The 13,221-nt window shown below is 46.6% G+C and overlaps 1 protein-coding gene across 1 annotated transcript in view; it reads left to right on the top strand.

Moving 5' to 3' along the window:
* The window catches only part of LOC135904744 (uncharacterized), a 76,177-nt gene extending 69,091 nt beyond the window's left edge, over positions 1–7,086 (top strand). The window contains exons 11-12 of the mRNA XM_065435704.1: positions 1,657–1,849; positions 6,567–7,086. Of these exons, the coding sequence (XP_065291776.1) occupies positions 1,657–1,849; positions 6,567–6,719 (346 nt within the window). The 3' untranslated portion in view covers positions 6,720–7,086. The remainder of the gene's footprint in view (positions 1–1,656; positions 1,850–6,566) is intronic.
* Positions 7,087–13,221: the final 6,135 nt, after the last annotated feature.

The following is a 13,221-nucleotide window of genomic DNA, read 5'->3' as shown; positions in this document are numbered from 1 at the left end:
GTTTAACCCATCATTCTTCAGCGGCAGATTCATTACATGTCCTGCCCATGCCCATTTCTTTTTCTTGATTTCTACTAAGATGTCATTAACTCGCGCTCGTTCCCTCACCCAATCTGCTCTTTTCTTATCCCTTAAGGTTTAACCCATCATTCTTCAGCGGCACCTTCATTACATGTCCTGCCCATGCCCATTTCTTTTTCTTGATTTCTACTAAGATGTCATTAACTCGCGCTCGTTCCCTCACCCAATCTGCTCTTTTCTTATCCCTTAAGGTTTAACCCATCATTCTTCAGCGGCAGATTCATTACATGTCCTGCCCATGCCCATTTCTTTTTCTTGATTTCTACTAAGATGTCATTAACTCGCGCTCGTTCCCTCACCCAATCTGCTCTTTTCTTATCCCTTAAGGTTTAACCCATCATTCTTCAGCGGCACCTTCATTACATGTCCTGCCCATGCCCATTTCTTTTTCTTGATTTCTACTAAGATGTCATTAACTCGCGCTCGTTCCCTCACCCAATCTGCTCTTTTCTTATCCCTTAAGGTTTAACCCATCATTCTTCAGTGGCACATTCATTACATGTCCTGCCCATGCCCATTTCTTTTTCTTGATTTCTACTAAGATGTCATTAACTCGCGCTCGTTCCCTCACCCAATCTGCTCTTTTCTTATCCCTTAAGGTTTAACCCATCATTCTTCAGCGGCACCTTCATTACATGTCCTGCCCATGCCCACTTCTTTTTCTTGATTTCTACTAAGATGTCATTAACTCGCGCTCGTTCCCTCACCCAATCTGCTCTTTTCTTATCCCTTAAGGTTTAACCCATCATTGTTCAGCGGCAGATTCATTACATGTCCTGCCCATGCCCATTTCTTTTTCTTGATTTCTACTAAGATGTCATTAACTCGCGCTCGTTCCCTCACCCAATCTGCTCTTTTCTTATCCCTTAAGGTTTAACCCATCATTCTTCAGCGGCACCTTCATTACATGTCCTGCCCATGCCCATTTCTTTTTCTTGATTTCTACTAAGATGTCATTAACTCGCGCTCGTTCCCTCACCCAATCTGCTCTTTTCTTATCCCTTAAGGTTTAACCCATCATTCTTCAGCGGCAGATTCATTACATGTCCTGCCCATGCCCATTTCTTTTTCTTGATTTCTACTAAGATGTCATTAACTCGCGCTCGTTCCCTCACCCAATCTGCTCTTTTCTTATCCCTTAAGGTTTAACCCATCATTCTTCAGCGGCACCTTCATTACATGTCCTGCCCATGCCCATTTCTTTTTCTTGATTTCTACTAAGATGTCATTAACTCGCGCTCGTTCCCTCACCCAATCTGCTCTTTTCTTATCCCTTAAGGTTTAACCCATCATTCTTCAGCGGCACCTTCATCACATGTCCTGCCCATGGCCATTTCTTTTTCTTGATTTCAACTAAGATGTCATTAACTCGCGCTTGTTCCCTCACCCAATCTGCTATTTTCTTATCCCTTAACGTTACACCCATCGTTCTTCAGCGGCTTCTGCCCACCGTCCACTAAATCGCGTTTGCTACAAACACATATCATCAAGTTCAAAGCACTGAGCTTGTTCCAAGACCTTTCTAGAAAATCTGACGCCGTGTGAGAAAAAAAAAAACCGCCACTGCGCGCGCAGGTTCAAGATTGCACTGTCGAAAGGCGCCGAGGAGACGGCCGATGCGCTGCTCGTCGTCCACGTCCAGCTTCAGAAAGGCCTCGTGTTCGTCTACGACGGCACCGACGGAAACAAGGGCGACGGCCAGCCACTCAAGGTCAGGGCCAACCGGCTCTTTTCGTGTAGAGTGGACGCGCTCGCCGACGGCTTCAAGGTAAGGTGCCGACCATCTTAAGGGACAACCGCAACGACATTTTGGACCGTGGAATAAGAATTAAGCCTATAGTTTCATATAGCGCAGGTCTACTGCGGCTTCCGTGCAAATCATTATCGTTGAAGTGCGAGCGGATGCCTCATGAAAGACACCTCAAAGTAGACAATCTCGATACCGAAGCTGTAAGAAAAAAAAAGAAAGAAAGAAACTGGGCCAGAACCGCTCGCCGGAAGTGACGCATGTCCAAGAATGCGTGGTACCGTGGCCTGACCTCAGAGATTATGGGCAGTACGCGAGCTGTCCGCGGCGCACTGAAAAAGAGTCTTAGGTGACGTGTTGAAACTTAAGTCATATCTGCTAACAAGTCATCTGTTTAGGTGTGAATTGAAGGGAAACCCTGGCGTTCTTTTTTTTTTAACTGTGATAGGGTACTTTCATTTGAAAATGGCAATGACAATCCTGTCACCGGTTGGGGGGTTCAGTATCCTTACAAACTCACCAATAATTCTAATACCCCATAAACAAGGTACCACCGAAACGGATAGCTGCCTCGTAAGACGTCACAATGAGTCAATGACGTCAGATCCTGCACTACCGTGACATAAAGACGCAGTAAACTCGGTGCTAACAACCAAAAGACAGAAAGCGAAGCTGATTATGCTTCCTGAGAGGAGCTTTTTCAGCTCTTTCGAAATAGACAGCGGCCATTTCAGCGACGACATGAGCGCTAAGGAACGCCGTTTGCTTTTGGAACCACCGCCGCAACCGCGCGAAGCAGCTGATGTGCCCAAGTTCGATGCATTGTGCTGGGGCTATCACAGCGATGATTCTATCACAACGATGAACGAGTCTATCACAACGATGATTGTCAGCCGTTGTGTCGCAGACAATAAAGCTTCGAATGGGGCTAGTTGGTATGACTTCGTTTTGCTTGATGCACTATGCTGTTTATACGAAGGACAACAAAAGAGACAGACACGCATGTGCGCAAACTTTCAACTGTTTAACATTCGCTAGCCCACGTCAAATATATACACGAAGGGTGACTGCAAATGAAAAGAAAACGAGGTGAAAGAGGTAAAAGAAGCCAATCTATGCACATCTGATGACAAACACAAGTATGGCTTGATCTAACGCCCGTCTATGAATTTAAAAGCAGCTTTTAAATTTATAGGCGGAGGTCAGATCAAGCCGTATTTGTCATTGTCAAATCAGATGTGCGTAGATTCGCTTCTCTTTCGCCTTTCACCTTGCTTTCTTTTCGTTTGTCCTTCGTATGAACAGCATAGCGCAGTAAAGAGAACGATGTCGTAGACAACGAAGCCAGCTTCGTCGTTTCTGGGCGATGTCGCGGTGTAGTCTCTGTCACAAACATGGGGTGGCCAGAAAAAGACACATTCGTGGGCATGAGTGAAGAACACGCAACCAATAGTTAATATTCGTTTTCAGGAAGGCTAAATGACTTGCAGTCATATCGTTTGACACACATAATCAGAGTGCAATAGAGAACGTATATTCAAAATTTTATTAAGGTCAGTAGACATCAAAATATTGCCGGAGTGGGCCATTTTAAAAACTGCTAATAAGAAAGGTAGACACTTGCCAGTCCCATAACATCGCAGAAATTAAATCAATTGTATATGCTATAATAATTTATAACAAACTTAGCCAAAGTGAAATTTTGTCGCATTTATTCTTTAACACCGAGACTTCTACAAAGATTACTAGAGGGAAATCTGGCGCTCATGTTTGCCTGTGCTGCAGGCAGGGTGCTTCAGCCAGAACGGAAATTATGGTTAGTACATGAATTTGGCTAAACCTCTTCCTCCTGGCTTCAAACGGCTTTAAGTTTATGAGAGTGGATCATTTTGAACAAATTATTCCATAATAAATGCAATGATTCGCAACGATTAAGCATTTGCGCAGGGACAAATCTGTGTCGATGTGTTAAGGAAGCAATGAGGTCTTCAAAATTCAGAAAGATAAAGCGTGACAGATAACGACTCAATAAATTATGAAACTGAAAGCACTAGGATTAGACAAATCTATTTAGGGACTCCCCTGGTAGCAGACGGCTAAATTTAGCGGCAGATGAATAGGAAGTTTTAATAGCCTGGAATTATGTAGGACTCTCCGGCTGGTACCATTTGTGCTACGCGATTACAGCGTTATTTTACAAATGAACGTCATTCGGAAAATCACAGACCAGCTAGGTACACCAGCTCGACTTACGAGGAGTATTTCTTATAATTAAATAAATTAAGATCAAGCACTCGAAGCAGACGATAACAGTGTGTCTCTTCTGTTTTTCTTGGCAAACTTGGGTGTCGAAAGCCTGACACCGGAAGCTTTCTGTACGTTCCCTCGGCAGAGACGTATCGTTTAAGGATCGACAGTTTTAGTGCTACGCCATGATGATACCTCCGCGCCTTGCGGAACGTAGCAGCGCGTGCCACGTCAGGACATTTAGTACTACGAATTCCCTACGACGCGTCCGGCGTCGAACGACGCTCGTCCGCGCGCGCCGATAGCGTCGGACTACAAACGCGCCTTAAGAGCAGAAACGAAAGCACACAAGCAGCAGGGGCGAACGTGAAATGTGTCGGTTAAAAGATGCTACATTTAATACGGATGCAATACACTAATCGTATCGAGAGAAATAAAGACAGAGTAGCCACTTTCTGAGGCTGGCACGGTCATTTGCGACGAACTGCGCCAACCGGAGGTCGAGCCTTTCGCGCAGACACTGAATACTTTCCCGAAAACAAAGTTCGCGTTTCTTGCTAAAAACAAAGCTCAAGTTTTTTTTTGCTGTGGATTCCCACCGTGCAGGATCCTGGGATGGGTTCTACGCGTTCACTTCACTCAGCAAAGCCAAATCGTAGGCCATCGAAGAGCACAGCATTCCACTGGTCACCTTTAACGCCGCCATTTTGCGAAACTCTTTTTGTCTCGCGCTCTCCCGAACAAACGAGGACCACGAGTGCAGCACGCGAGGCTGCCCATGCACGCGCGCAAGAATCGGATGCGTGCGTAGGTGGCGGCCGCGTAGGCATCACGTGCCATTCGTGTTGCGTTCTGCGCATGCGCACTTTGCAGAACGTAATGATCTTACGTACGCAACGTATGCAGTACTAAAGCTGTCTAATGTTGCAGCGGTCGCTACACGACACATGTGACGCAGATGACGCAGGTGATTCCTGAACGCTTATCCTTTGTGGACACCTTAGGCATACTTGCAAGTCATTTTAGGGACACGTGAACTTCAGTGCGACGTGCAAGTAGGCATGCGCATTGTGTTTCTGTCGCCTATGTTGTGCTGAAGCTAACAGTTGTACAAATTGCGCCAACTCTCGTAACAAAGTGTAGTACTTGTTCAGGGATCCCATTTATTACATTGTTTGTTCCGCAAAACAATGCAGACAGAGCCATAATCTAAATTGACATGTAGTGACATCTTAATATGTTTCACGCGTCAGGGTTAATTTTTTAGCTTATGTTACGCTCACATTTATGCAATCAGTGTGCGAAAACTGGTGTTGCGCGCAGGAAAGCGGGGGCCGTATTCTCGCACGACTACTTTCGGGGTTACTTTCACTTTCGGGCCATTTTGCTTTACTGGCACGGCGTGCACCGGCGTCTGCGAGCGAAAGAATGTTGGCACAGTGCCAAGCCCACTGCCTTAAGATATAGTGCTAAGGACACTGTGCCTCTGCGATTATTTGTCTCTGACGGAATTGGACTGCTCGGGCGGCGCCTTCAGCCAAGCAGCGTTGCGTGTGCATCGTCTCAGGATCGTATCGGGCAGTCCTCCACAGTTCGGGACGGCCAATCGAAGGGGCTCACTGTCACTCCTGGATGGACACGCATCCTGTGCTAGTCACGCGAAATCTCCCGAACGCATCCCAGAAAGCGATCGTACGAGGGTATGCCACCCTAGAGTTCACACAACAGGCTTCACTTAAAACTGTGGAAGTCGCAATTCCGGTTGAAAATTAGCCGTGCTTCCTGCTTGCAGTTTTCAACGTAAAGAACCGGCTAACGCTGTGCGGTACTGGAGCGCGCATTCTGAAACAATCTCGAAAGTGGCACCTAGGACTTTTCAGTCCTACGACTTCACTGACTTCCTCATTGACTTCACTACTACTCGACTTCGACTGCAATTATTAGGCGTACACTATAGCGACTAACGAGAACGCCAAATACTGGAAGCAGGCTAATTTCTTGAGCGATCGATTCGCGTCTCTCTGTGAGGTCATAATAAAGTCACGCACAAATACTTCTGTGCTGCTGGCGATATTTTAAAATGCTAAGAGAAAACACTAGTCCAAACGAATATTTCTGTAGACTTTCGCCGGAGCTTCAAATCTATGGGCTGCTTAATAAGTCTCAGCGAGGATGCATCGAGTGAATTCTTAGGAACGTGTTCTCAGCATTTATTATTAGCCGCCGTGGTTGCTCAGTGGCTATGGTGTTGGGCTGCCGAGCACGAGGTCGCGGGATCGAATCCCGGCCACGGCGGCCGCATTTCGATGGGGGCGAAATGCGAAAACACCCGTGTACTTAGATTTAGGTGCACGTTAAAGAACCCCAGGTGGTCGAAATTTCCGGAGTCCTCCACTACGGCGTGCCTCATAATCAGAAAGTGATTTTGGCACGTACAACACCATAATTTAATTTTTTTCCAGCATTTATTCTTCTGTTTGTTTTTGGCCAGGTCTGGGTGAACATCTTAACTGCTACAGACTCGAATGCCGACCCCTTCGACGTGAAGCAAAGGTTCGCCCTCAACGAAGCCGTCTTTCTCAACACCTTCGGCGAGATCAACAACGTCACGGGGGTGAAGTCGACAGAGGACGTCTTGGAGTGATTGGCCGGCCCCGCGATCCAGCCAATCACAGGCACCATAAACCGGCGATCGCTGTTAGATTGCCTCGTTGGCCGTTTTCCCGTCACCTGTTGTGATGACCTGTCCCATTTAATAAGGCTAATAAGGATCGGGCCTTGGTCGCTAGCTATCACCTTGTCGCCGGACCGGAGCATCCAGCTAAGCGCCGCTTGACAGTGACCGAGACAGCGAAGACCTTGCGCGAAGAAAAAGCAGCGCAAATCGAAAAGTGATTGGCTATGAAGTCCTTGCGCAGAAAAGGAATTCGAGAAGCGAAAAACAAGGAATGCATTTCCGTTGGTCGTCGGACTTGTTAGTGAATAAATTTTTGTTTGTCACTGCTCGGAAACGAGCGATGGCTGTCCACTCGAAGAAGCCGTTAAATGCACAACGCGCCGACGTGAGTTAGACGGGCCCCTCTGCGACTATGTTACGGTATAGTGTAAACGTGATAGTCATGTGGCGCGAGTCACTGTAAAATAACAGAGGATGAAACGCTGCTAGGAGGCTTTTAAGGTGGTTCCACACTCCGTAGAAACACTGGGCCAATGACAAGCGCCGTAGTTGTAGAGTTCCGGAGGAAATTTAACCAAATGATAGAGAGATAAACGTTGCGTCGGAATCCATTCTCGAGTGTACAGCTGAGTGATTAAACTGGCGTGTTTGGAATGCGTTAATTCTCATTGAAATGCTTCCGCCCCGGCCAGACTTTTGTACCAGCGGCACTACCTTGGCAAAAAAAAAGAAAAAAAAAACTCTCCAGGCACTCACGCAGTGTGGATCGTTCTGCGTGTAACATGACGTGCACGCAAATGAACTGTGGGCTGGCTATGCAGGCTCCCTCTTCGAGCTCCCTGTTGTAAAAATAAAAGGAATAAACATTTCAAAAAGAAAGCCCCATTTTTGATAGTATAAAGTTCAGTAGCACCATTGTGAAATTGGAACTTTCTTTTGACGATTTCAGTCATCACAAAGAATAAAAAATATGGCTAAAATATATGGGTGTTCAAGACAAGGGTAGAAATAAGCAGTTAATGCCCAAAGCCCAACGTATCATTGTTACGGGCTCGATACCTCGAAATTCCTACTTGACCGTATGAAACTAAAGCCTCCAGCATTGTTCTTAATACGCTGGAGCAAGTTTTCGATTGTGCATAGTTCAGGAAACCAATTACTAATTATTTAATTAGTCCACTAATTTCTTACTCAATTACTTGTTATTCATTACTGCACTCTATAATTTCTTACTCAAGCAACGTTTAATTGTCGGTATTGTGGGGTCTCACAAGTGCTCTTAGAACAAAGGAACGACAACACAGCAGTGCAAACATTCACAAGGGCATGTACTGTGGATAGCCTAATTGCGCAACCACTCGTATTTTAAAGGTAAAATTTTACACAGCCGCCTGCTATACACGTGCACTATCGGAAGTTAGGGTTTTTGTGCCGTTCGAGATTTTGTTGCGGCTGGCCTTTCACAAGGCTTGCTTCGTCATAACCGGTTGCTCCACCAGTGAAAGCAACACTGTTTCCACCACTTGTGGAAACACAGTGGAAACCACTATCAGTGAACCGATAGCATTAAGTAATTATGTCAAGGTATGTACACACGTGTAATTATACATGCTCTAACAATGTAAAATTGTGCATAATCATTATCTCTAACAATGAAACGTCATATAAAAATTTCATCTTCCCAACTTATGGTGCATGTTTCGCTTTGCAAAATTAGCAGCGTTCCTGAGAGTCCTTCTACAACCAAACAACGCTTCCCATTACGTAGTTCTCAACTGCAATTGTGGCTGCCGAGAAGAAGTAGTAGTTTAATGATTGGAAAATGTAGAGTGGTCGGCCGGAAAATGGAGCATCTGGCCTGGCACTCTACGTAAGGGAAGGGGCAGAGGGGAAGAAAGAGGGTCACAATGGGGGATGATAATGGGAGGAACAAGGTGAAGGACACATTGCATAAATGTTATCACAAGCGTGAGTCCAGGCCCGTTTCGCCTAAGAAACGTGAAAGAGCACGCATTGTCTCTATCGTCTGCCAACTCTGTGGCCATGCGCCTAGCAAGATGTCCTCCGACAGTGGTCCATTGTGTAAATGTCTCAAGGTAGCTGCCATTGTCAGTCTTTCGCGAGCATACTCAGGGCACACCACGAGCACATGGTCTATAGTCTCTACAACGCCACACACTGAACAGTCCGGGCAGTCTGTCCGTCCAATGATGTGCAAGTATTTGCGCGTGAAGGCGACGCATAATCGCAGTCTGTGTATCAGGCATGTATGAGGGCGCGGAATTTAATTGTATTTTAGAATACCCTGTGATCCCGGGAACTAATGTGCACTGTAAGGTATGGTGCCATAGTGTTGGCAAACCTAAGAACAGAAAATTTGTTTCGAATTGTGTTTCAGGTGGTTTACTACAAGACCATCTGCAGAGTTTTACTACAAACATCATGATTGTGACAGATGCTTCTCAATATGAAGAAAAGTCTGGGGTTTGTATTTCTGCCCAACGCTAGTGTGGGCTTTTCTTCTGCGGCTGATGGACTTTATGCCCATTTTCGTGGCTAGATTCACGACATCGGTGCTCGCCTTACGCAAATTAAATCAACCAGTTACATCAGTTGTCATAATCACCGATTCTGTGCTCATCTTTAACTGCTTCTTGTGACTCCCACGTAATGAGGACGCTTAATTCATTGGTACTTGGATACATGAGAAGCGTGCATATACTTTGGTTATTTATTCACAAAGGACATTTTCAGACAATATTGCAGATTTTTTAGACAATGCTTCTTATAAGTGACCCGATTTTTTTCATGTTTTTTTATCTGCTTATGTCAAGGCTGCTCTGTTTCGTATACGCGTCATCATGTAAACATTGTCAGACCTCACACTAACCCCACGGATTACCGATATCTAGTATATCTCTGGTGCAGAGAATTTTGGCATACACGCAAAAACGAAGTGTCCATCCAGACGCTACACTGTCACATACCGACGCTAAATTTCAACTAACACAGGTCTGGACTGGTTTCCTCACCAATGGGCTCATGCTGTGGCGACACAGACACAATAAGCGATTTCTTTTTGGTCATACGAGAAAGGCGTTTGCAAACTCCGCTACGCAGTGTTGGTACCGATTCTTCCATACCTGTATTCCTCTATTTTTGAGCCTCAATTTTAGCTTTCATCTAAAGAGAGTAGCAGGCCAGATACTCCACTTTCCGGCCGACCTCTTTTCCTTGTTCAGTCAATAGACTTCTTCTTCTTCTTCAGCTACAGAAATATTTGGTCGGCTGCTCGAAATTTTCTTACAAGCTCTCATGAACTTCCATGTTAAAGTGGTTCTTAACTCTTAAATTCTGCTTTTAGAGTTTCTTTTCTCCTTCATACCGCAGACTAGACTCCTTATCTATCGCTTACCGATTTCCATTTCACTTTTTCTTTAATTCCTTCTCTTCTGATCTCTTTCCTTTTTTTTACCAATCCAGAGACGTGGATATGCGCCAAAATTATTAAGGACAACAGCAGCTACAAGCGATCGCACGCATCGCAAACGGTTTCAAACCTGCTATTCGTTAAACATGGGAAATGCACGCCCAACGGCAATGTATTATTTTTTCGTGGTGGCTTACTGTACCGACAGTGCGAGCCCAGCGTAAACAGTTATTTTTTCTCCTTGTTTTTCTTTCTACTAATCTCTCACCTCACGCCCACCGTACCGATGCCCTTTTCTTTCTCTTGTGCATCGTGCTGCGCAATCCCGGAAATCTTGTCGGCCGAGCAGGGACACGTGCAGCCCAATTACTGGCTTATAACGTCTGCTCACACCGGAAGACGGACGTGTAAACAGAGGTCAGAGCATTCGCACTCAAGCTGTACAAACGCTGGTTGAATCCAACGTAGCACCGTGCTAGTTCTTCGTGCTTTGTTAGAATCGTTCGAACCTCTTGCTTAAAGGACGGACGTGTTCAGCCCATTCCCTGCAGCTCGCATAACTGCCATACGATTGCCGTAAAGATAGCGGTGGTTGTTGACAACACACGGCTACGGCGAAACGTTATGCCGGTACGAAACCTCTGCTAGTAAACATCCCGGCTGGTTTACGCCCCTTTGAAAAAAAAAAAAACCCGCGAGTCAGCACGCTCGTCAATAACGCTCGCCTCCCTTCCTGTTTACCGTTCCGCTAGCATCTTAGTAATGACGAGAACACACACACACACACGTAAAAAATATATATATCTCAATGGACTGGACGTTGCAGCGACGCAACCATAAGATTTATTTTCAGTCATCGCCGAGACGTTGCAAGCGACAACAATAAAATGAGCGCTCTTTGCTGACCGGGACTGCAGGCGCCCATTGATTAGGCGAGGCAAGGCGCCGCGGATGTGCGTCCGAGGCTCTCGAAAAGCGGGAACATTCCGAGACGAAATCACGTCTCGGTCGATCCCACATGTCGAGGATGGCACGCCGGAAAAGGGGGCTATTTTTAGCAGGTGATCCGGTCGAGCCTTATCCGGAAGGCATGCAAGAGAAGCGTCTTTACTGGCGCACTGTACTGGTGTATACGCTTGGCGGGCTCTTGTCACACCCGCTAGGAGGTCTTGTCCAGTAACGCCCTGCCTTTCCACTTCTTGTTGTGTACTGTTCGAAGGCGAATGGAAAGCTTCGCGCGCAAAGGGTATGGAATGCTTTGCGGAGCTTGTCGACACACACAGAGACACATCAGGCGTTACTTCACCAAGCTGAACCGAACGGGGTGGAGTTTTTTTTTTATGCGAAGCATACTAGCCGCACAACCACGCTCTTCCTTGCTGCGCCGCGCGCGGCCACGTAGCTACCATATGACGTCATAATAGCTGCAAAAGCGGAGGCTCAACTCGTGCGCTAGCTTGCGGCCGCGTAGCTACATAGCCGGGTCTCAGCTCGTGCGCTCGCCGCCATGAGTTGTTCCTTCGTCTAGCGGAACCAAATACAGCCAAGCAACAGCAGTTCACCAGGCTAAACAGTGGTTCAACAACTAAAATAAAGGCTAGTATGCTTCGCATCCTGGGCTTAACCTTAGCTAAGCCACAGCCGTTTTTTTCTCATTTCTATTTTTATTGGACAGTGCACCTACGAAAACCGCTGAGAAATATCTGGCACCGCATTGTAAGAAGTATTCACAGACAGCCACAAAAGCTGCGTTCTTTGTTGCGCTTTCATTACATACGACCGTGCATCACCTAAAGGGCAACTCAACGGGTCAAGCGCGTCGGCTTTTATACATCAATCGTCGAATGTTCCAGACTAATCGCTGGGACCCGCGTGTCTGCCGCAAAGTTCTACACTATTCGCGTCGCGCATACATGTAATCAGATTACACAAGGTTCGGTGACAGACAGCGGATGGAACCATCGATAACGTTCCAGAAACTTCCCATACATGCAGGTGCGTCCTGCGCTGCGTGATAACATTTGTTAAGCGGTGAAACGTGGTCACCCGAGAAAGATAAACATGTACGCGTGTCAATATCATATGTCCCTGGAATAAGTGCGAAAAATGAAATGTTACAAGCAGCGACCCATAAGTCTGCTCTGAAATATATTCGTAATGACTGCGCAGCCGCAAGCCGCATTTTCCCGGATGACTCAGCAACTCGTCGTCGCTCTTCGCGCGCCCTTGCAACGATTGTTCTTCCATCTTGAGCGAGGGATATTGTCGGCGTCAGCCGAGCTATTTGGCAATAAGGAGGCCCTCGCGTGTGTACTTCGACAACCACCAAGGCGCTGGGTCATATTTACAGACTCGAAAGCAGCCCTACAAAGTATGTGAATAAGGCACGGGCACCGCAACTACCAACTAGCAGCCTATGATGTCTGTCTTCACCGCAAGGCAAGGCCAATATTGCTGGGCGTTGCATCACTTACCAGTGTATGCCTTGCGACTGCAGCAATACGGCAAAAAAAAAGAAATGAATGAAGCTGGCCGAAATAGGCTTCAGTACAGAAATTTTCGAAGAATGTTTTTTTTTACGAAAGGCATAGGCTTTGAACATGGCAAAAAAAAGATAAGCCTATGAAAACATGGATCGCATGCGGAGTTTGCCGCTTCACCAAGATAACTTGGTAAAATGAGATAAAAATCCTACGGCGACTCAATCCTATGGCGTCAGTCAGGTACATTGTACAACAGGCTGCAACTGGATGTAACGTTCCCGAATAGTTGTCAATATTATGTAGGGCATACCTTGGATCCCTACTGTAATAGACGAGCGCACGCCAAGTTTCGCCCGAGACGCCAGCGCTCGTTTCTCCCCTGGCGGCACGGTTTCCAATCCCCCGGGGGTTTGCTTCCGCCGGTTCCCTTCGCTCGCGCTGAGCCAGAGGAGGCCAGGCTGAGCGCGCGCTGCACGCGAGAAGGCTTTCTCGCGCGCGCTGCACGCGAGAAGGTGTAGGTTTCCGTCGCCGCTTCCCTTCGCGGTCGCGCCCGCGT

The sequence above is a fragment of the Dermacentor albipictus genome, chromosome 7 (assembly GCF_038994185.2).
Source record: "Dermacentor albipictus isolate Rhodes 1998 colony chromosome 7, USDA_Dalb.pri_finalv2, whole genome shotgun sequence".
Classification (NCBI taxonomy): Eukaryota; Metazoa; Arthropoda; class Arachnida; order Ixodida; family Ixodidae; genus Dermacentor; species Dermacentor albipictus.
Note: the sequence above shows the minus strand (reverse complement) of the source record. Positions and strands in the feature narration are given on the sequence as shown.